Source organism: Nannospalax galili, unplaced genomic scaffold (assembly GCF_000622305.1).
Source record: "Nannospalax galili isolate Female #2095 unplaced genomic scaffold, S.galili_v1.0 scaffold158, whole genome shotgun sequence".
NCBI lineage: Eukaryota > Metazoa > Chordata > Mammalia > Rodentia > Spalacidae > Nannospalax > Nannospalax galili.
The window spans coordinates 3000249-3023388 of NW_008345290.1; the positions used below are offsets into that span (position 1 = coordinate 3000249).

Genomic DNA, 23140 nt, shown 5'->3' on the forward strand with positions numbered 1-23140 from the left:
GAATTCGGCCTGCATTTATGTTCAAAGTCCTAGAGGGAACTGGACTGCATGGAACATACCTCAACATAATTAAAACTGTATACAACAAACCCACAGCCAACATCATTCTAAATGGAGAAAACCTGGAAGTATTCCCATTAAAATCAGGAACCAGACAAGTGCTTGAACATAGTGCTTGAAACTCTTGCTAGGGCAATAAGACAGGAGAAGGAAATTAAAGGAGTACTAATTGGAAAAGAAGAGGTCAAACTATCACTTTTTGCAGATGATATGATACTATACCTGAGATCCCAAAAGTTCCACCAGAAAACTGCTAGAACTGATCAACACTTTTAGTATAGTGGCAGGTTATAAAATCAATCCCCCAAAATCAGTAGCCTTTCTATATACCAATAACAAGGAACTGGAGAAAGAATACAGGGAAATGCTCCCATTCACAATTGTTGCATATATAGATAGATATAGACACAGATATAGATAGATAGATAGATAGATAGATAGATAGATAGATAGATAGATAGATAGATAGATAGATAGATAGATGATAGAATAAATCTGACCAAAGAGACCAAAGATCTCTACAATGAAAAATTTTAAATCGTTAGATTGAGGAAGACACCAGGAGATGGAAGGACCTCCCATGCTCATGGATTGGAAGAATATTGTGAAAATGACCATCCTACCAAAAGCAATATATAGATTCAATGCAATCCCAAACAAAATCCCCATGATGTACTTCACAGAATTAGAAAAAAACCATCCTTAAATTCATATGGAAGCACAACAGATCCTGGATAGCCAAAGCAACCCTGAGCACAAAGAGCAATGCTAGTGGGATTGCTATATCAGATCTCAAAGTATACTACAGAGCTATAGTCTTAAAAACAACATGGTACTGATACAAAAATAGACACATAGATCAATGGAACAGCATTGAAGATCCAAACCCGAGTACACGCAATTTCAGCCACCTGATATTTGACAAAGATGCCAAGAACACACAATGGAGGAAAGACAGCATCTTCAACAAATGGTGCTGGCAAAACTCCACCTGTAGAATGAAACTAGATCCTTGTCTTTCATCTTGCACAAAAGTCAACTCCAAATGGATCAAAGACCTCAATGTGAAACTGGAAACTCTGAAACTATTAGAAGAAAACATTGGCAGTAACTTACAAGATATAGGTATAGGAAAGGATTTTCTAAATCAGACAGAAATGGCTCAGGAACTAAGGTTAGCAATCAACAAGTGAGACCTCATTAAACTGAAAAGCTTCTGTGTAACAAGAGAAACAATCAAAAAAGTGACGTTACCCACTGAATGGGAAAAAATCCTCACCAGTGACACATCTGACAAGGGCTTAACATGCAGAATACATAAAGAACTCAAAAAACAAAGAATCAAGAAACCAAATGACCCAATTAAAAGATAGGTTAAAGACCTAAACAGAGAGTTCTCAAAGGAAGAAATAAAGATGACTAAGAAACATCTCAAAAAGTGTTCAACATTGTTAGTAATTAGGGAAATGCAAATTAAAACCACCCTAAGGTATCACCTTACCCCAATCAGACTGGCTAGGATCAAGAGAACAAATGATACCAAATGCTGGTGAGGAAGTGGAGAAGGAGCATGCTCATTCACTGCTGGTGGGATTGAAAATTCATACAACCTCTATGGGAAACAGTGTGGAGAACTCTTAAAAAACTAAAAATGAACCTACTAAATGGCCCGGCTATACCACTCCTTGGCATATACACAAGGGACTCATCCTATTGTACAGACACTTGTACAACCATGTTTGTTGCTGCTCTTTTCACAATAGCTAAGAGATAAAAGCAACCTAAGTGACCCTCAAGTGATGAGTGGTTAACAAAAATGTGGTATATTTACACAATGGAGTTCTATTCAGCAGTAAAAAAAGATGAAATCATCAAATTTGCAGGTAAATGGATGGAACTAGAAACTGTTAAGTGAAGTAACAGACTCAGAAAAGCAAACGACACATGTTCTCCCTCATATGTGGATCCAAGCACCAAATCCTTTTAAATTCCAGGTCCTTTTAATAAGATGACGTTATACAGTAGTCCCTTTTGCATGAAATAAGTAGCATCATCACGACTTCAGCTGAGCCTGATCGCTAAATATTGTCACAATTGGGCTTGTTGACAGTTGTGCTTGTTCATTAAAGGAGGGCCAAGCAGGGTCACTGGACCTTCAGGGGAGTATCCAGCCACTCTTCCCAGCCAACTGTATGTATTTGGTCCTAATCACACATGGCCTCCTGGATTTGGGGAGGGCCAAAGTATACAATCTGGGCAAGGCTAGGAAGAGAAGGCATGGCCCATGCTGGGTAAAGGCTTTCCGGTGTGCATATACCCTCAGGTCATACATACACCTCAGCAACCCCTCAGTTATCTCGAAGCCTTTGAGAGGGAACTGACACCGATTCTAACCACTCCAACAGCTATCAAAATACCTGAAAACAAATCCTGAATCCATCACTCAAGTCTAGCCTTGGAAAACAAAAGAAAAATGAGGAGGAACCCAATAGAGGGATGCTTCTGGAAGCCCTTGTCAAGAAATTCGTATGAACTCATCTCTCATATGAACATTTGAAAATTGCCCTGTTCTGACTTTTTTATAGTTCCCTGTCTAGAACTTGTAATGCTACTTATTCTTGCCTTTACTTCTCCTTCACATGTCCTATTCATGATTCAAGGACTTTCTTTTCCCCTTAGAGATAAGAGTTATGCAATTTGGGATAGACCCTCTGAAGGGGTACTCCAATTGCTTCACTCTGTGTCCCTGTTCAGCATGGAAGAAGCCAGAGCAGTCTGCATCTCGATTCCCTATGGGCAATTTGGGTAACCCCTTCAGAATATGGTATGTTAAGAACAGGAGGTAGGAATTGGCTAGGCAGTTAGGGTAAAAAACCCCAAAGAAAAGTAGCCTCTTGAGAAAGTACAGTGTTGGGAAAGGGATGAAAATAAGGTGCTGCAAGTCATGTATTCTATCAGGGTTTCCTCCTGCCTCCAGCCCCTGCCATATCACACACTATACCCGCTGGGCATGTGAAGCCTCTTCGGTTCTCCAGAGTTAATTCTTCATAACTTTCACAGACATTCAAATCTTGTGTTCACAGGGCTGTGTCAGCATGGAAAACTAAATCATCAGAAGCCATTTAGCCCTGCTGATGCATAGTGTGAAAGATTGCTCCCCAGAAAACCTGAGAGGAATCCCCTTCCCATCCCTTGGTAGTATACAGAGGAATAAAGACAAGAGTAAAGAGGTAGCAGCAGTATAAAGCTAGCAGGCCAGCACAGATACACAAAACAGCAAGCAGTGCTATGACCTCACAGGGCTTCTGCGGCAGGCCCAGATTCCACGAAGAAGTCAGCAACCTCACATAAAATGGCTTACAAGGTAAGTGGCAGAATGGAAAGGCAGTGGAGGCAGAGGAAGGCAAGGGGTGGGGGAAAGGCAGGGGGTAGGGCAAGGCAGGGTGTGGAAGGCAGAGGAAAGGGCAGGAGGAGGCTGAGGGTGGGGGCAGAGGAAGGCAGGGGGTGGGGGCAGGGGAAGACAGGACATGCTCTTTCCTGCTTTTTTGCATATTCCTATGAACATTTCCACACTAACAGGTTGTTCAACCTCTATCAACTACAGCCTCCAGAACAAGACTTAAGCTCTTCCATTTCAGATACTAGACACAGCTTAGAGGTCTGGATCACTCATAGAGCCAAGTCTCAGCTACTCCATCTCTTACCCCAAGGTCCTAGGATTTGGCAACCTCAACCCATCTGAGACTTCCCAGCCTCAGATGTGCCTGCATCCTTCACTCAGTCTCTCTCTCCCTCTTGATTTCTCCCTCTTCCCCCACCCCTCTCCTTTAAATTCTTTCATTCCTTGAGCCCCTATGTGATTCTCCATGTTCAAACCCCCTAGTGAATGAACGCCTAGTGCTGTGAGACAGAGTATCTTATTAAATCGTATTTAATATGGCCCATTTTAAAATAGAGAGTCAAACCTGTAATCTTGATAATACCACACTTGGTTTGGGGCCCACTCCTCAAGCTAATGAATTTCCTAAACAAATTATTACTCTAAATCAGGGAAAGACATAGTTTAACCTCTAAGTCACTGTTTCTATCCATAAAATCTATTTTTACTATATAACAAAAAAAAACAAGAAACTAATTATTCTTTCAAATATTAAATGCAGTAATATAGTTAAGAAGACAGAACTGTGCAAAATATTCTGAACACAAATGATTTGATTCCAACAAAGGGACCATCAAGGTCAGACTTCAGAGCAACTTTCTTCAGCTTCCTGAAGGAAATCTCTGAATCATACTATGCATTTTGATAAGGGCTCTGGTTTAGTGACTCAGCAAATTCATTTAGAAAACTAATCTGAAACACACAAAATGTGGTCTCTTGATTTTTGTATTCTAACTACATGAACACTAAGCAGTTTCCCAGTGCCACTATTCCACGGTAACAAACTTTCAAAGGAGCCAGCAAGATAGCTCAGTGGGCCAACACAATTGCCATCAAGGCTGATGACCTGAGTTCAATCGCCAGGCTCCACATAGCAGGAGAGAACCAACTCCTGAAAAGTTTTTGACTCCACATGCATGCATACATGCAAACACACACACACACACACTCTAAATGTGACTTAAAATGTTTTTTAATTTTTTTAGACAGGGTCTCCCTATAGCTCCAGCTGGCTTGGAACTCACTATGTAGACCAGACTGGCCTCGATCTCACAGACATCCATCTGCCTCTGGCTCCCAAGTGGTGGGACTAAAGGTGTATACCAACACGCCCAGCTAAAAAGTTTTTATTTAAAAAAGAACTTTCAGAGGCTGGAAAGATGATTGCTCTTGCAGAGGACCTAGGTTTGACTGCCAGCACCCGCAACTAACAACTGTCTCCAGTTCCAGGGAACTCCAACACCCTCTTCTGCACTCTGCAGGCATTGCATGACACAAGTGGCCTTACATCCATGCAGGCATAACACTCATACAAATAAAATAAACGTAATAAAGTTTAAAAAAAAGAATTTTCAGAGTCCATGGTCTGGAAGAGTCAACAATTACTTAATCTTTAACTACTGGGGTTTCACACTTCACCATGACATCATCATCATCCTGTGGAAACAGCAGATATGAGCTATTCCACTGTGTTACACAGTATGTGTTATATACAATCACTGCAGTGCCACTATCTGAGCAGAAGGAAGCAGAGTAACATTTTAAAATAAAGCATTCAGTAGCACATATTTGTCTCTTAAAAATCCTGCCAGGGAGTCAATGTCATATTTAATTGCAAAAGGCAACAATGCCCTGCCTGATGGGGCTGAGTGGCAAAGATAATACGGTCATTCTCAACTGCTGGGCATTTAAATAATATTTCAAAGAGCAGATTTTTAAGAGATACCATGCTTACATAAAGGAAAAACCCACACCACAGAAAGAAGAATTTTGTGTCCTAGCATACCTAAGAGCTGAGAGAAAGAGGAAAAACCTTTGGAAGAACAACAGCAGGCTCAGATACTAAGAGGTTAGCTTAAAATACAGAAGCTCTTACCTCCCATTGTAAGTGGGGCGGGATATTTCGTATCTGAAGTTTCCGAACCCTGGAGAAGAATTAAAATGTTTTAAGGAACAAAACATACAAAAGCAAAACACACCAATAGCCAACATGGACACTTAGGAACTACTTAAAATACGAATTTTAAGTTAACTGCACATCAAAATGTAATAAGGAAAAAAAACTAATCCCAAAATGTGAGCTGAAACATTTGCACCTGACATTAATGAATGACCACGGCATTTCAAAAAAAAACACAAACCAACATGTAATATCTGAAAATCATTTTATCTGATGACTATTTTTTTTAATACTTTACTATTTTTATTTTATGTGTATGAGTGTAATGCCTGCATGTATGTAAATGCACCTATGTTGTGCAATGCCCACAGAGATGTGAAGAGGGCATTGGATCTCCATGAACTGGAGTTATGGATGGTCTGTTAGTCACCATGTGGCTGATGGGAATCAAAACCGGGTCCTCTGCAAGAGCAACCAGCGCTCTTAAACACTGAGTCTCCAGTCCCCTGATGACTATATTTAGCATTCAAACCCCTTTTCCCCAAATTAAGCCTCCCAAGATACAAATAACGCCTTCATCTAGATGTTTGTACTCTGAGATCACAGCGAAGGGATCCACAAATAGAATTCAGGGAACTCAGAATTGGAGGAAGGAGCTGAGACTCGTATTTCACTGTCCCCCTGACTATAAAAATTCAACACTTTCTTTAATCATGGATGTTGGTAATAAGTCACAGAATTATAGTACCTGTAATTTTCATATCAATAAAAACCATGTATTTCCATGCCACATTAAGTTACAGTGGATCTTTAAATATCACCTGTACTCACTGCCGTGAAATTTAGATGTTGCCAGACACCCTCCCCAACACACACACACACACACACACACACACACACACGCACACATACACTCACAGGGTCTCATGTAGGTCAGCCTAGGATGACCTTGAACTTCTGGTCCTCATGCTTCCACCTTCTCAATGCAAGGAATACAGGCGTGTACCAACATGACAGGTTTATGCAGAGTTGGAGATGAAACCCAGGGCCTCATGCATACTAGGAAAGCACTCTACCAACTGAGCTACATCCCAGCCCCTGATACTTACATTAAAAAACATGTATTACCACATAAAGAGTTTCAACAGTTTGGTACCCTGTATGGGTTTTTCATTGTTTTGGGTTTTGTTTTTTGTTTCCTGGAGACAGGGTCTCTCATTCTGTAGCCCAGGTTAGCTTGAAACCCACTGTGTAGCTCAGGCTGGCCTAGAACTTGCAGCAATTCTCCTGCTTCAGCAGGCTTAGCTAGCACACCAGGCTTTCCTAACTGTATTTGGAAACACTCTGTTTCCTTAGTAATCTTATGTTTTTCGTGCATTTAGAAACATTCTAGGGCTGGAGAGACAGCTCAGTTGGTAAAGTACCTTTTCACAAACATGAAGACCTGACCTAAATCTATAATATCCACGTCAAAAGCTGGGGACAGTGGTACAGTGTTGGGGGAAGACAGAGACAAGATGATCAGTGGGGCTTGCTGGCTGGCTAGTTTAGCTGAATTAGCAAGTTCCAGGTTCAGTGAGAAAACCTGTCTAAAAATGTAAGATGCCTGGGTGTGATTTAAGATTTAAACCCAGCACTGAGGAGGCAGAGGTAGGAGGATCTCTGTGAGATTGAGGGCCAACCTGGTCTACTGAGTTAGTTCCAGTCCAGTTAGGACTACTGGAGCCCCTGTTTCAAAAAAAAGAAAGATGAGAAAAAAATTGAGGAAGACACTGAACTTTGAGTTCTGACCACCTCCACCTCCACACACACACGAACATGTACCAACACATGCGCGAGCACACACACACACACACACACACACAAAATCAATAAAATTCTAATTTGGGAGGCTGAGGCAGTAGTGTTTGAGGCCAGCCTAGCTGCAATATTACTTTGGGGGGGAAAAAAAAGTTCTATTTTATATTTCAACCTGTTAAGAAATCACAGTACAGAAAACATGATTTTCACCTTAGTTCAAAGCTCCCACCTGAACCACACGTGTATGTGTGCACGTAGGACAAGCCAAAGAGAAATGACCCATCAATTATGTGAGACTGTTATGCAGACTCCTCTTAGTAAACTCCCACCTCACAGCATGAGGACCTGAATTTGAATCCCCAGAACCACACAAAGCTAGGCAGGGTAGTACACACCTGAAACCCCAGTGTTCCCATGGCAAGATGGAAGCAAAGACAGAGGAATGCCCAGAGCTTGTGGGCCAGCTGGCCTGGTGTATGCAGCATCCTAGAAGATAGACCCTGTCTCAACAAGATGGAAGGGGAAGATCAACTCAAAGTTGTCCTCTGACCCCCATATGCACACCTGCACTTACACACATTCATGTGTGTGTGTGTCCCCAAAATACATCCTAACAAAGCTTTCTAATATACGGATTTAAGAACTGCTCTATATTGCTTTAGCCAACATAAAAGTTACACTGTAAATATTTATCCAGGGTAACTAAAGAGATGAGAAATATTTGTTATACATATGCAAATATGGAACTATTTCATTCAAGCATCTGATACAGGGCAGCCTAGCAGCGGAGTTACAAACACTGAGTCTCCACCACCCCCTGGATTCACTGAGGGGAGTGTGTATTACCATAAAAATTCCCAAAAGTCATCACGTAAATGTGCATACATTTTACGTTCATATTTTAAAATAAAGAGAATTTCTTGGAAACTCTCGGAGTATTAAGGTTTTATTTTGGGGGCTGGAGAGATGGCGCAGCAGTTAAGAACACTGGTTGTTCTTGCAGAAGACCTGGGTTCGGATCCCAGCACCCACATGGCAGCTAACAACTGTCTGTAACTCCAGTTCCAGGGGATCCGACAGCCTCTTCTGTCCTCCAAGGGCACTGCACGACACAGGTGCACTTACCTTTATGCAGGCAATATACACGTACACATAAAATAAAAAAAATTTTTAAGGATTTTATTTTTAATTTTGTGTATGTGTGTGTGTGTCTATGTGGGGATGTGTATACATGAGTTCAGGAGACCATGGAGGTCAGAAGTGTTGGATCCCCTGGAGCTGGAGTTACGGGTGGTTACGAGCTGCCTGACATGGGTTCTGGGAACCAAACTCGAAGTCTTCTGGAAGAGTAGTATGCACTTTTAAGTGCTGAGCCATTTCTCCAGCCCCAAGATATTCTTTAGGGTACTACTTTTGAGAAACAGTAATGTGTCTAAAGGACACTCTTCAAAATGTACTTACAGCGCTTCTTTATTTTTTGGAAGTTACTCCAGAATAATCATTTTCCTTAAATGATTGTCTGGTTTCCAGCATTTGATTCCTTCAATTTTCATTTTAAGCAAACATCAGAACTGTTTCTGTAGAGGTGTTTTGACATTGAGAATGGTTCTTTCCCGCTTACCCTGCAACTAATCATACAGTTTGGCTCCCAACCCTGTGCACACTCTCACCAGGCAAGAGACAGAAGGTTTAACATGAAAAGGAATCAACCGTAAGTGCAAACTGCACTCAGGCAGCACAGAAACACCAACCTCTGCCAGGGAGAGAGCCTGAGAAATGCAACCCAGCTCTCATGTGCTTATCAAGGTGAATGTGCATGATTAACATTATCAAGATGGTGAGGCAGAGGCAGGTGGATCCCTACTAGCGTTTGTGCCAGACATTTTGACACATGCTTGTAATCTCAGCACTCAAGAGGCCCAGCCTTGGCTACAAACAGATTGGAAGCCAGCCTGGGATATAACAGTTCAGTTCAAATATCAGCAAAATAAATTATCATTTCATTGCCTCTGAGAGCACATGTGTCACATATATAGTAGCAAGATGCACACTCTGTAACAATACTGGGTAACAGTAACAATACTGGGTAACCCATCTTTGGAGTCTGAAACATTGCTTGGCCCCAGTAAGCAAACAAGTTAAAGTATGTTATTATGCACAGGCAGAAAAGGAAAAGCCAATGTTCTTGTAATCCCAGGCAGGAGACAAAAACAGGAGGGATAGCCAGTTTGAGGCCAGCCTGTGCTATACAGAGAGAACGTGTTCAAAACACAAAAAATGCCAAAACAGGAAGAAAAACACAGATTTACCACCCAGAAAGTACTGGCATTTTCAGTGAGTTTCTTCCAGCTTATATAAGGAATGAGAAAACAACTGCCACACTTATCCAAGAATGAAAACCAAAAAATTTCTGGATTATTTCAGTACTCATATTATTTTAAAATAAAAAAACTTCAACACACTCTATTTATAAATTGGTCATACAGCTTTTTGGAGTTTTCTCCCCTGAGGAAAAAATGGGAAACTTAAAGTTTAAAAACATTTTTAAAACCACTTACTATGAGGGTTAGGGCCAGTGATGTAACTCAGGGGCATAGCATGTCCCTAGCATGCTCAAGGCCCTGGAGTCAGTCCCCAGCACTGAAGAACAAATCATACTCTCGAGTGTTTATTATGCAAATTCAATAAGCTACTTAGAAAAACCAGGTTAATCACAGGATAATGAGATGAGGGGGTCATGTAAATTCTAAGTAGCATCTTTAGTAACTGATCAAACTATCTGATTTCATATAAATTTTCAAATTGACACCAAAGAAGAAAAACAAGAAAGATGAGCCTTCGTATACACATTCCCAGCTCCAATTATCAAGTTTGATCTGGATCATGTGGATTCTACATGCAGCCTCTTTCACCATGTCCCACGCAGGCACATCATGCTGAAGTAAATTACAAACAACTACAAGGCCTTATTTCAACATACCACAACTCTTAACACTGCACCTGAAAGTGATTAGCAAAACTCCAAACTCGTTAGTAGATACCCAATGTTTACTCCCCATTGCTCAGAACTGTCACCTTTAGTCGGTTTGTTCACATCCAGATCTAACAAGAGTCTCCCTGTTGTGTTTTCTTTGCCATTTATTTGACAGTCCCTGGTCAGAAATCCTATCATCTACTTCTGGATTTTGCCTATGGTCCCCCTCTGTGTCACTGTTTACTAAGTTGAATTTTACCTACAATGATGGCATAAAACACCCATAAACCCACCTGAAATACCTAGAAACAAAACAACTGAAGTGGGCATGGTAGAGCATTACTATAATCACCAAAATTGAGAGGCAAAGGACAATCAATTTCAGAACTAGCCTAGTCTACCTAGCAATACCCTGCCTGCACCTCCAACCCCCACAAAAAAGGGAAGATACCTGACATTTGTTACCCACTCTTGCTCCCAGAATGTAATCATCATCCTCAAACTGCTACCATTCTCATTCTCATGATTTATTTATAATTACATGTCTCTGAAAAATTACTATAGACTGTCAGGCATGGTGGCTCAAGCAGCTGAGGAAGGAGAATCAGCCCAAGTTCAAGGCCAGTCTGTAATAGAGTTGAGTTCCAGGCCAATCTGGGACTATACAGTGAGACCCTGTCTTAACCTCATGAAACAAAAAAGACTGTAGACAGCTGGATTCAGAGACTCAGGAAGTGAAGGCAAGAGGGTCAGAAGTTTGTCATACTCAGCTATATGGAGAGTTCAAAGCCAGGCTGGATTACATGAGATCCTGTCTTTTAAAGTTTATTATTTTTATTTTACGTGTATGAGCATATTGTCTGCATGTACATAAGTGCACCCATATTGTGCAATGCCCATGGAGGTCAGAAGAGGGCATTGGATCCCCCAGAACTGGAGTTATAGGCAGTTGTTAGCCTCCATGTAGGTGCTGGGAATTGAACCTGTATCCTCTGCAAGAGCAGCCAGTGCTCTTAACCACTGAGCCAACTCCAAGATCCAGTCTTAAACCCACTCACCCAACCCGCAACCTCTATCTGCACCCCTCCTTAACTTTAGACAAAATGCTGTTATCAAAATGAACAGGACCTGGGTTCAGGTCCCAGCATTCTCATGGTGGCTAATAACTTCATAACTCCAGTTCCCTGTGGGAGTACGCACATGCACACACCACACAAACACACACACACAAACACACACACACACACACACACACACACACACACACACTACACTTTTTTTTGGCCTTTTTTGAGACAGGGTCTCCCTGTACCCCAGCAGACCTGGAACTCTCTATGTAGACCAGGCTGGCCTTGAACTCACAGAGCTCTGCCTGCCTCTGCCTCTCAACTGCTAGGATAAAAGATGTGCACCACCATGCCTGGCATAATACGAATTTTTTAATGAATATAAGTTAACACTAAATATCTAGTTCACACTCAAGTTTTCCTTATTTAAAAGAAACGTAGCATGTGCAGCCATGTTTGTTGCTGCTCCTTTCAGAATAGCAAAGAAATGGAAACAATCTAAATGTCCCTCAATTGATGAATGGATAATGAAAATGTGGTACATTTACACAATGGAGCTCTACTCGGCAGTAAAGAAAATCATGAAATTTGCAGGTAAATGGATGGAACTAGAAACTGTTATACTAAGTGACGTAACAGAGACTCAGAAGAACAAACAAGCAACATATGTTCTCTCATTTGTGGATGTTAGCTCCAAATCCTTACATGTAGGTATGTATCCTGATGTAACTGCAGGAAAACAGAACCATGGGGTAAAGGGGAAGAAGGAGCCCAGGAGAAGAGGATAGTAGGAGACAGGTATTACCAAGGAGGGAATGGGGATTTTTAATTGGGAAGGGAGAGAGGATTGTAAAAGGAACCACAGGGGTTAAAGGGAAAGAAGGCGCTCAAAAGAGGGGGATAACAGAAAACAGATGTTAGTAAGGGGAAATGGCGAAAGTGGGGGTACTTTAACTGGGGAGGGATGGAGGAAGAGAGAGAGGAGAGATAAACAATGCTTAGCTGGTGTGAAAAACCAGAGGGAAATGTATTAGTTCAAAAGCCTACAAAAAAAAAAAAGAAAGAAAGAAAGAAAATACACTTAAGAGTATATGTATGTGAGTGCATGTGTATAATAGTTGAAAGCTCAATAACAAGAAACACAGTGCCAGACAGGAGAAACCTCCCTTCAAGTTGTTGGTTAGGATAGTCCAAGAGACTCCCAAAATTACACAGGCTATTGCCACAGCCCTTGATTATCTCCAAGGACTTGAAGGTAAGAAAGACCCTATTGCTGCAGACAGGACATACTTTGGACACAGGACTTGTAGCGATGGAGCTGGAACTGACCTGGAAACCTCCTCCCTGAAGACTAGCTCTCATAGTTCTAGAGGACACTATGCAAGCTGCTAAGGGAGACAATCAACAGTCCAACCCAAGCTTTAGGGCCTAATAACCGCAACAATGACGAGCACAGCAAACTATATTGGCACAGTAGTGGCACTTTTATCTTGGGGGTAATCAACAGCTTTCTAATTGGACTTAAAGCCCTTTCAATGGGAGGGAACTCAACTCGTGTGGTAGTGTAAACAGCCAAATACACATGGTTGGAGAGGTCACATATCCTAGAGAAAACTCAAGTGTCACATCCCTAGACAAGATAATTTCATACTGTATGCTAAGTATATAAAATGTGATGGTTTGAATAAAAATGTCCCCCAAAGGCTCTAAGTATTTGGACATTTTGTCCCCAGATGGCACTGTTCTGGGAGGTCTTAGAAGGCATGGCTATCCTGAAGGAAGCATGTCACTGGGAGTGGGCTTAGAGAGTTCTTAAGCCTTGCCAGATCTCCAGTTGCTCTCTTGCTTCCTGTGCCTGCTTGAAGATGTGAGAGCTTCACTTCCACCGCTCCCACTTTAGCCACCTCCAGCCACCAGGCCTCCCAGCCATAACGGACTGTAATTCCCCTGAACTGTAAGCTCAAGTAAACTCTTCCTTCTGTAAGTTGTTTTGGTCAGTGTTTCCATCACAGCAACAGAAAAGTGACTAGTACACAAGCATCCCTCTCACTACTCAAAGGAGTTTCTTTTTGCAACAGATTGAGACTATTACAGAGTTCTGGTCAATCACAAAGAGTAAATGTCTGTGAGATGCCAAGCCCTAAGTGCCATATCTACAATGGAACCTCTATACCTGAGGCTCACGGAACATACTGGAACAGGGGGTAGAGAGAATAGTAAAGCATCTCTCAACTCTCACCAGTAAAGCTTCCTCATGCAACAGAGGATGATTAACATGAAAACCACAACTAGCCAAAATGTAGAGAATAAGAAATCAGAGTATGTGACCCTGGATAGGACTCCTATATTAAACCTCTGCCACTAAGTGCTCAGGGACCACTGCAGAAGAGAGGCAGAAAGACTGTAAGAGTCAGAGGTGGTACGCCACAGGAAAGGACCAAAGTAGACAAAAGACTGCCCAGTTTTTCAGATGAGTGAGGCCTGGAGGCACCTGTACAATTTCTCTACAGACCCATTTCATTACAATGAACTCAATTAAGCATACCCCACAACTGTCTTGTCCTAATTCACATTCCTCTCCCTGCTCCCTCACTCCTGCTTCTTGAAATCACCCCCAAAGCAAACAGCCTCGACCAAAGACCTCTCTCACTCTGTCTACTCTTCAGGATAAGCTGGTGCCCTGCCATTTTCTAAAACTTACCAAAGCTTTTCAGTATCATCATAAATTCATGAACTCAAACATTCTGTGCATTAATCTATCACTAATTTTGATGTTCACTTTGCCCCATCTTTGGCCAGTGAAATGACCTCATATTGGCTCCTTGCATCTTTTTTGTGTAGTTCCATTTTGAGAGTGGTTTTGCTTTGTTATTTAGGGGAGGGAGAGGCAGTACTGGGGTTGGACCTGGGACCTTGTGTTAGACAAGCACTCTATCACTAAGCTGTACCCACAGCTTCTTGTTGTAATATTCCAAGTTCGACTTGTGTGTTTCTTGCTTCCACCTGTAATCAGCCATGTCTACATGCAGTGCTAGTCCCCTTCAGTCATAAATAGTGCAGAGCCTGTAATCTGACCAGAGTTTTCACCTAGCTTTTATTGCATTCTTGTTGCTACCAGATTAGAGCTAGAAAATAAGTATCTTGCTTAGAACAGAAATATATCATGCACTCATACTGATCACTTCTAATTCGAGTTTGTAGTGGCATTTTGCAGAAAGTCTTTGATATTTCCATCTTCCACAGGAGATAAAAGCTGACAGCAGATATAAGTAATATTTTTAAAAATCTCTTTATGTCATTTAACCCTCACAGTCAACATTTTATAAGTTAGGAAACAAAAAAAGTAGTCTGATTTCTTTCTTCCAATACATACAGCTTCTGTGTGTAAGGTCAGAATCCAGGCATTCTGGATCCAGTCTATTCTCTTAACATAATAACCACAGTCCAATACTGAAGTCACACAGGCATAGCTACATGCTTTGAGTGTCTCTGGTCCAAAAATCTAAAATGTTCCAAAATTGAGAACTTTGAGCACTGGCATGATGCCACAAGTGGAAATTCTCACATCTGACATTATGAGTAGGGTCATGGCCAATGATTAGCAGTGATCAGCAACTTGACAAGATCTAGAACCACCTATGAGAAGACAATCAGGGGACACATCTGTGAGAGGGTCTTTCAATTAGGTTAACTGAAATGGGAATACATGCCCTAAATGTGGGCAGCACCTTCCAGTGGTGGCCCAGATATAATAAAGTCTGGGAGGGAAAAGCTTCTTACCTGCTAGACATTGCCTCTGCCAGGAACCAGAACTCCCACCTCAGCCTCTCAAGTGCGAACACCCCCCTTCTCACCCCCCTCCCACCGCCCTCCCAGGTCATTTTCAGATAAGCTAAACCATGTGCTCTGAGCAGCAAGTACAGTGTGGCCTCTTCAACCCACCACCTGGTGGCACTAGGTGCTGCCTACAAACTGTCATTCCAGCTGTGTGAACTCAATCTATACCCAAAGAGAAATCTGTTATGCCTGGCTAAACTCACCATTGCCTTCCAATTATACCTGTCTCTTCTTACTTGATATAGTTAAGAGCTCTTGAAGGTGCTTTAATGGTTAACAATGGAATCTGCTTTCTCTGTAATGTCTGGAAACAGAAGCATTATTATGAAAGTCTACAAGTGTTGTTAAATAGAGCAAGCATGTTTAATTTAAAATATAAATAACCCCATCAATTTTCAGTTTGTTTTGCTTTGATCAAACTTGGTGTTATCTGTGGGAGTGTTTATTCCACCTGAATATTGTTTCATATGGGAAAAATTGTACCTAAACATTTCGTTGTCCCCAGTCTATAAGAAGAACAATTCTATTGCTGTGTTTTACTTATAGTCACTAAGTCACACTTTTGCCTAAATTATTGTCTCTTCCACTTTCTTTAAAGATTCAGTAAATGTTTTAATGAAGCCATAAAATACATATATTTTTATTTTGACCGAATTTATATTCTCACCATAGCACTATTTCTAATGGTAGGTATAAAATGAAATTTCTTCTTTTGGGGGGGGGGGTTGAGACAGGGTCTCTCTGTAGCCCCAGCTGGCCTGGAACCCACTATGTAAACCAGGCTGGCCTGTATCTCACAGAGATCAACCTGCCTCACAAGTGCTGGGGTTAAAGGCATGAGCCACCATGCCCAGTGCAAACCTCAATTTTAAAAAATGTTAGTGTTCCAAGTAGACAACACCTGGAAGAATGATCAGTATCACATCTCGGGCTATGTCACTCGGCATAGCTGCCTCACTGCTGACTTGGCAGTGTCTTATCAAGTCCTCTAGCAAGAGTTGTGACCTCTAACTCAAGGACTCCCTTCCTTACACCATTTCCTTAGGTAAAGTTGCTCAAAGTCTTAGCTTTAACTTTTAAGAAAACTAGGAAGGACCTAGAAGTCCAAGTAAAAAGTATTCACCAAATGAATTATGTAAGTCAGACATGATGGTACACCCAACCCCATTTCCTGTAATCCCAGCACTCAAGAGGCAGAAGAAATATAAGTTGTAAGCCAGCCTGAGCTACAGAGTGAGACCCTGTCTTTAGAAAACAAAAAATTACAGTATAAAGAATATCTTATTTTTGAAAGGCATATTATAAAAAAGTATGCATTCAATAACAATAAAAATTTCCCCAAGAAGGGAAAAGTATGCACATACAGACATTAACAGAAATAAGAAAGGGAGATACAACACTAAAATATTAACCATATCAAGTCCTGCTAGCGGCTGGACAGATGGCTCAGCAGTTAAGAGCACTGGCTGCTCTTGCAGAAGACCCAGGCTTGGTTCCCAACACCCACATAATGGCTAACAATCATCTATAGCTTGGTTTCCAAGGAATCCAATGCCCTCTTCTTGCCTCCATGGGCACTGCATAACACGGATGCACCTATATACGTGCAGGCAAAACATGATAGAATGCCTTAGTTCCAGAAAACCAGAAACTACTGCTGATCTTATCTGCCTCTGAAACTGCTACTAACCGAATTGATAAATCACACCAGGACTGGCCACTCCTAGAACTCAGGGGGAACTATTGGAGACAGGCTGTTGCTCAAGATAGCCTGTCCTGCTTGAGCAAGGGGCCCTGGAAGACGAGACACATAGAGCCCTGCAGCTGCATCATTTCCTCATGCCCTAGCTCCTAGATGATCTCTAACTCCCAATTCACAGTACAGTTGCTTCCAGCATGCAGGAAGGCTGCTGTCCCTCGCTGGGCCCTTTGAATAAAACACAGTCCTGTCTGAGGTCTAGTATGGTCTCTTTCTCTCCTATTCCTGTAGTCTGTGCCCCAAAAACCTAACAAAACACTCATAAAATAAAAATAAAATTTCTTTCAGTGCTGCCAGGCTGGGCATGGTGGCACACACCTTTAATCCCAGAGTTAGGGGGCAGAGGCTGGTGGATCTCTGTGAGATCCAGGCTAGCCTGGCCTTTATAGCATGTTCCAGACTATATGGAACTACAAAGAGATCCTTATCTCAAAACAAAAGTCCTACCAGACTGCTGCTAGAATCATAGGCAATTTTCAACTTTTTTGGCAATTTAGAATAAACCCTTCTAATTGTTAAAAAGGAAATTAGTCACTTTTGCAGCCTGTAATATAATATCACAATGAACCCAGAGGAAACCAATTAGAATCCAATAGCTCCAACTAGCATTGTAACATCAGCAAAAGATTCTACACCTAGCAGAAGAAATCAGTTATTTTCAAGACAGACTTACAGAACGTCAGCTAAAATGCAAAGGAAAGAGCCATCTTGAGATTTACGAGGAAAGGTACACTAGCCTAGAAATGCATCATTATCCATGGGACTGACAGAATGCCAAAGGTACCCTGAAAAAAAGCAGGCCTGGCTGGGGATGTAGCTCAGTTGGTAGAGTGCTTCCCTAGCATGCTTGAAGACCTGAGTTTGATCCCTAGCACCACATAGAATAAACCAGACATGGTGACACACACTTATATACCCAGCACTTAAGAGGTGGAGGATCAGACATTCAAGATCACACTCTACTCCACAGCCAATCTGAAGTCAGTCAGAACTCCATAAGACCCAGTCTCCAGAAGGAGGGAGGGAGGCCAGTTGATGGACTTAAAAATGCCAGGGCCAGCCTCCCCTTACTCTCTCCACCCCAAGCATATCACACCTGAGGCTAGAGGATAGCTCAATCTGTAGGGCTTACTTTGTAAGCATGAGGACCTGAGTTTGACGCCCCACACACAACCCACAACCCACACTTTAAAAAAAAAAACCCAAAACCCAAAGGCTATGACAGCATTCTAATCCCAGTAGTGAGGAAGCGGAGGTAAGGCAGAGCCAGCTTAGTCTACTGGGTGCGTTCCAGGCCAGTGAGAGATCTCTTTCTTCACACACACACACACACACTCACACTCAAAACAAAGTGCACAGAGGTTTTCCTCTGACCTCGACACACGGGCATATATGTGCACATGAACCTATACATACATGCATGAGCATACATAAGAACAGCCACACATGCAAAGTAGTTGTATACCTATACTATTCTCGTCTATGTAGAACAGTCTAATGTCATTAAGCGAATGTGGGGAAGCATGTATGTAGACCAGGAGTATGGGGATGGCAGAGCCCAAGAAACGTTCAATATTCTGTGTTTTTATTACTGATGCATGCAATGACAAACTGCTGCTGTCAGTCTGGCTTTGATCTCGTCAAACAGCCCTCCTGCCTCAGCCTCCCAAGTAGCTGGGACCTACAGGTACACACCGCATCACACCACTCCTTCTTCTTGGCCCCCCCACCAAGATTTTTTTTTTTCTTTTGGATTTTCAGACAGGGTCTTACTACATTGTAGCCCTTGCTGACCTCCAACTCACCGAGATCCACCTGCCTCTGCCTCCCAAGTGCTGGAATTAAAGGCATATATGCCACCAGACCCACCTTTTAAGACTTTTTTTTAAAAAAAATATTTGTATTTCCATGCATGCCTGGAGTCTGCAGAGGTCAGAAGAGGATGTTGGATCCCCTGGAACTAAAGTTACAGGAGAAGGTTGTTAGCTGCTATGTGGATGCTAAGAACCAGGCCTAGGTTCTCTGCAAGAGCAGTCAGTGCTCTTAACCACTAAGCAATCTCTGCAGCCCCTCCCTCCTTTTATTAAAAGTGGAGCTGGAAATCAAACCCAAGAGCTCAAATGTGTTAGGTTATCATGTCTTCCTTTGGAGAACTAACTGTTCTTTCAAAGCAGAGGTACAGTCAAAGTTCTTACACTTCCTTGAAATAGGTACAAGGTGAGAATACAGAACACTTGAAAGCAGGGGGTGATGATAGCAGGGAGCCCTTTACCTACCGATAGTAACATAGTGTACATTTCGAAAGCTACAAGAAAGGACATTGCAACTTTTTACCACACAGAAACATTTAAGACAGATATATTTAACTTGATGTAACCATCACACAACATACACACATGTATGAAACCAACATCTTGTACACTGTTAATAGATTTTAGCAGAGTGTGGTGACACCTTTAATCCCAGTACTTAGAAGGCAGAAACAGGTGGAATCTCCCAGTTTGAGACCAGCCTGATGTGTACAGCAAGTTCCAGGCCAGTCAGGGCTACATACTGAGACCCTGTCTCAAACAACAACAAGAAGTTAAAATAAACACAATTTTAAAGTTCTTTGTACTATCAGTTAAAAAAACAACAGGGGCTGGAGAGATGGCTCGGCAGTTAGGAGCACTGACTGCTCTTACAGAGGACCCAGGTTCAATTCCCAGCACCCACATGGCGGCTACAAACCGTCCTTAACTCCAGTTCCAGGGAATCTGAAGCCCTCATCTGACCTCCGCGGCATTGCACATCACGGGTGCACTCACATACATGCAAGCAACACACTCGTACATATAAAATAAAAAAAATAATTAAAAAAAAAAACAACAAATTTAAGGTGCTGAGGATATGGCTCAATGCTGCAATATTTACCTAGCATGCATAAGGCCCTGGATTCAATCCCCAGAACCACCCAATGGGGGAGGGAGCTGAAGGAATGGCTCAGTGGGGGCAAGCATGAAAACCTGAACTCAGATCCTGGCACCCACATAAAAAGCCAGGTGAGGCTCTGATACATATAACCCAGGCAATGTAGGGGCTGAGAAAGATGATCAGCGGGGCTTAGGAGCTCTAGGCTCAGTGACAGACCACGTCTCAAAGGAATAAAGCAGAGGTAGAGCAGAACACCCATCATCCTCTGCTGGCCCCTGTGGGTGGCGTGCACACACACATACACATACACACACACACACACCACCACCACCACCACCACCACCACCACCACCACCACCACCCCGCCCCTGCCCTACCACCACCACCACTATACTCACAGTTTTAGTAAGACATTCATTCAATAAATGTTTACACATGTATATATCTATAATTCCCACACTTGGGAGGCTAAGGAAGGAGGTTTGCAGGTACTCGGTCAACCAGAACTACAAAGCCAGCTCCTAGTCAGCTTAGCAGACACAGTGAGACCATCTCAAAAACAAAACCAACCAACCAAAACTTAACTTTTTTTTTTTGGTCTTTTTGAGACTGGGTCTCCCAGTAACCCCAGGCTGGCCTTGAACTCACAAATATCCAGCTACCTCTGCCTCCCTAGTGCTGGAATTTAAAGGCATAGGCCACTACACCTGGCCAAAATTTTAACTTTTTAAAAAAATGGTTGAGGAGCTGGAGAGATAGCTCAGTGGCTAAGAGCACTTGCTGCTCTTGTAGAGGACTGGGTTTCTGCTCCCAACACCCATATGGTACTCATAACTGTCTATAACTTCACTTCCAGGAGATCCAACACCCTGTTCTGGTCTCCCAGGGCACCAGGCATGTACAAGGTGCACATACATACATATACATACATGAGGTAAAACACTCATACGTATAAAATACAAAAATATAAACATTTTTAAAAATTTTAATAGGATACTAATTGTCCCTCAAATAAGCAAAGATTTCTACAGCCTTCAAACTGAGACTTCATCTGTAAAATTGTGCCTTTAAACAAGTCACTACCAGACCACAGAAACTCGGCTGAACACCAACACTACTATTTACACTAAACCTACATCACCTGTGTGTCTCAAAAATGAGCACTTTCAAAAAGTCTAACATTAACAACACAACAACAGTCTATGTTTTCATAGAAAATTAGGGAAGTTACCACAGAATAAAGGGCTCAAGCACAAATCCTCTCTGAACCCCCATGCTGGGAATGGACCCCCGGGCCTTGGGGATGCTAAGCAAATGTTCTACCACTGAATTAAACATCTAGTTCCTGACATTAAACCTTTAATATGCCTGAATCATATCACCACAGGAGCAGGCAAGATGGCTCAGTGGATAAAGGCACTTGCTACCAAGCCTGATGACCAGAGTTCCATCTCAGTACCCACATAGTGGAAGGAGAAAAGCAATGCTTGTTGATGCACAGACTCAAACACGTGGCGCACATCCAAATGCACACAAACAAATGAATGCACTAAAAAAATTTAAATAAAATTTAAATAAATTTAAAATAAATTCCATTACATAACAAGACAACATTATTTTTGACAGTGATTTCAAAAGCCATATTCTTTTTTTTAAATGATACCAGGAATTGAACCTAGGGCCTTACACATGCTAGGCAAGTGCTCTACCATTGAGCTATGTCCCCAGGCTCAAAAGCTATACTTTTCTACTATTTATGTGGTTGCATAGCAAGTAAAACATGGTTAGTCCAAACGAATCACTTTGTGACTATAAAATACACCATAGATTTAAAGCTTAGTAAATAAATGGAAAAGTTCTCAATGATTTATTAGATTGTTTACATGTTAAAATATTTTAGACACAACTGGTTGTATGTAAGTCTTTGCTTTGTTTTTTTGAGACAGGGTCTCCCTGTAGCCCTATCTGGCCTGAAACTCACTATGTAAACTTCAATCTCACAAAGATCCACCCTGCCTCTGCCTCCTGAGTGCTGGGATTAAAGGTGTGTGCAGTTGTACAAAAGTCTTAATTTCATTTATTTTATTTCTTAAAGTGTTTATTAGAAACACTACATATAAAGTTCATGTATTTTCAGTTGGATAGACTAAAAACTTAGAATTCTAAAACATTCTACAAAGACAAAACTAATTATGTTTTCCTTATTTTTATCAAAGGCACTTGAAAAGCAAGAAACAAAATGTCTCTGGGTACGGCAGTTGATTCCTGCAATGCCAGCCCTAGGGAGGCAGAGGCAGGAGAATCAGTGCAAGTTAGGCCAGCCTGGGGTAGAAAGCAAGACCCCGTCAAAATCAACAAGCTAGGAAAGTAGCTCAGTTCATAGAGTGCTTGCCTAGCACGCATAAGTCCTGGGTTCAGTCTCCAGCACTGTATTAAATCAAATGTGGGGTGCTACACACCTGTAATCTCAGTACTTGGGCCAGTACTTAAGACCATCTGGGCTGCATGAGACCCTGTCTCCAAGGAAGGAAGGAAAGGAGAATGAGAAGAGAAGGGAAGGAAGGGGAAAAGGAAGAGGAAATGAGGAAGGAAAAGGGAAGTGAAAGGAGAAGGGAGGGAAAGAGGGAGTGGAAGGGGGAGGGAAAGAGGAAGTGGACGGTGGGAAGGAAGGGAAAGGGGAAAAGAAAGAAGCAGCAGGGTTTTTTCGGGTTTTTTGTTTTTTTACAAAATGCTCATTTTCCACATTAAAAGTGGAAAAAAGCATTAAACTGTGAAAACCACTGTAGCTTGATACAAAAATGTTTCCACATTAACACTTTTGATTTCATATTGCTGCTAAGTAGATCCAAGGGAGGTGTTTGGATATATTTATATAAGTGGGAAAGTTGCAACCAATCCTTATCAAATTACACTACCCTCTCATTAACTTTAAAAAAACCACAATAATCTCACTACTACTGTTTAAAGAATGTTTCTAGGAAACAGAGTGATAGAGTCCATATGGTTCACATTTAATCTATTGTATAATCAGGCAAATAATTATTACTGCTCCCAAGAAAATCAGTATGAAAAATTTTCAGCAACTAAAGAGCTCTCATGCATGAAGAGAACAAATAAGGGTCACAGCCAAGTGTGGTAACATAAGCTTTTAATTCCAGTACTGGTGAGGCAG

At 41.8% G+C, this 23140-nt stretch overlaps 1 protein-coding gene across 2 annotated transcripts in view; it reads right to left on the reverse strand.

Annotated features, from left to right (window-relative positions):
- Igf2bp3 (insulin like growth factor 2 mRNA binding protein 3) overlaps positions 1-23140 on the reverse strand; it is a 174174-nt gene that overhangs the window by 113375 nt on the left and 37659 nt on the right. For both annotated transcript variants that reach the window (XM_008841466.2, XM_029567585.1), the window contains exon 3: positions 5595-5643. In XM_008841466.2, the coding sequence (XP_008839688.1) occupies positions 5595-5643 (49 nt within the window). The remainder of the gene's footprint in view (positions 1-5594; positions 5644-23140) is intronic.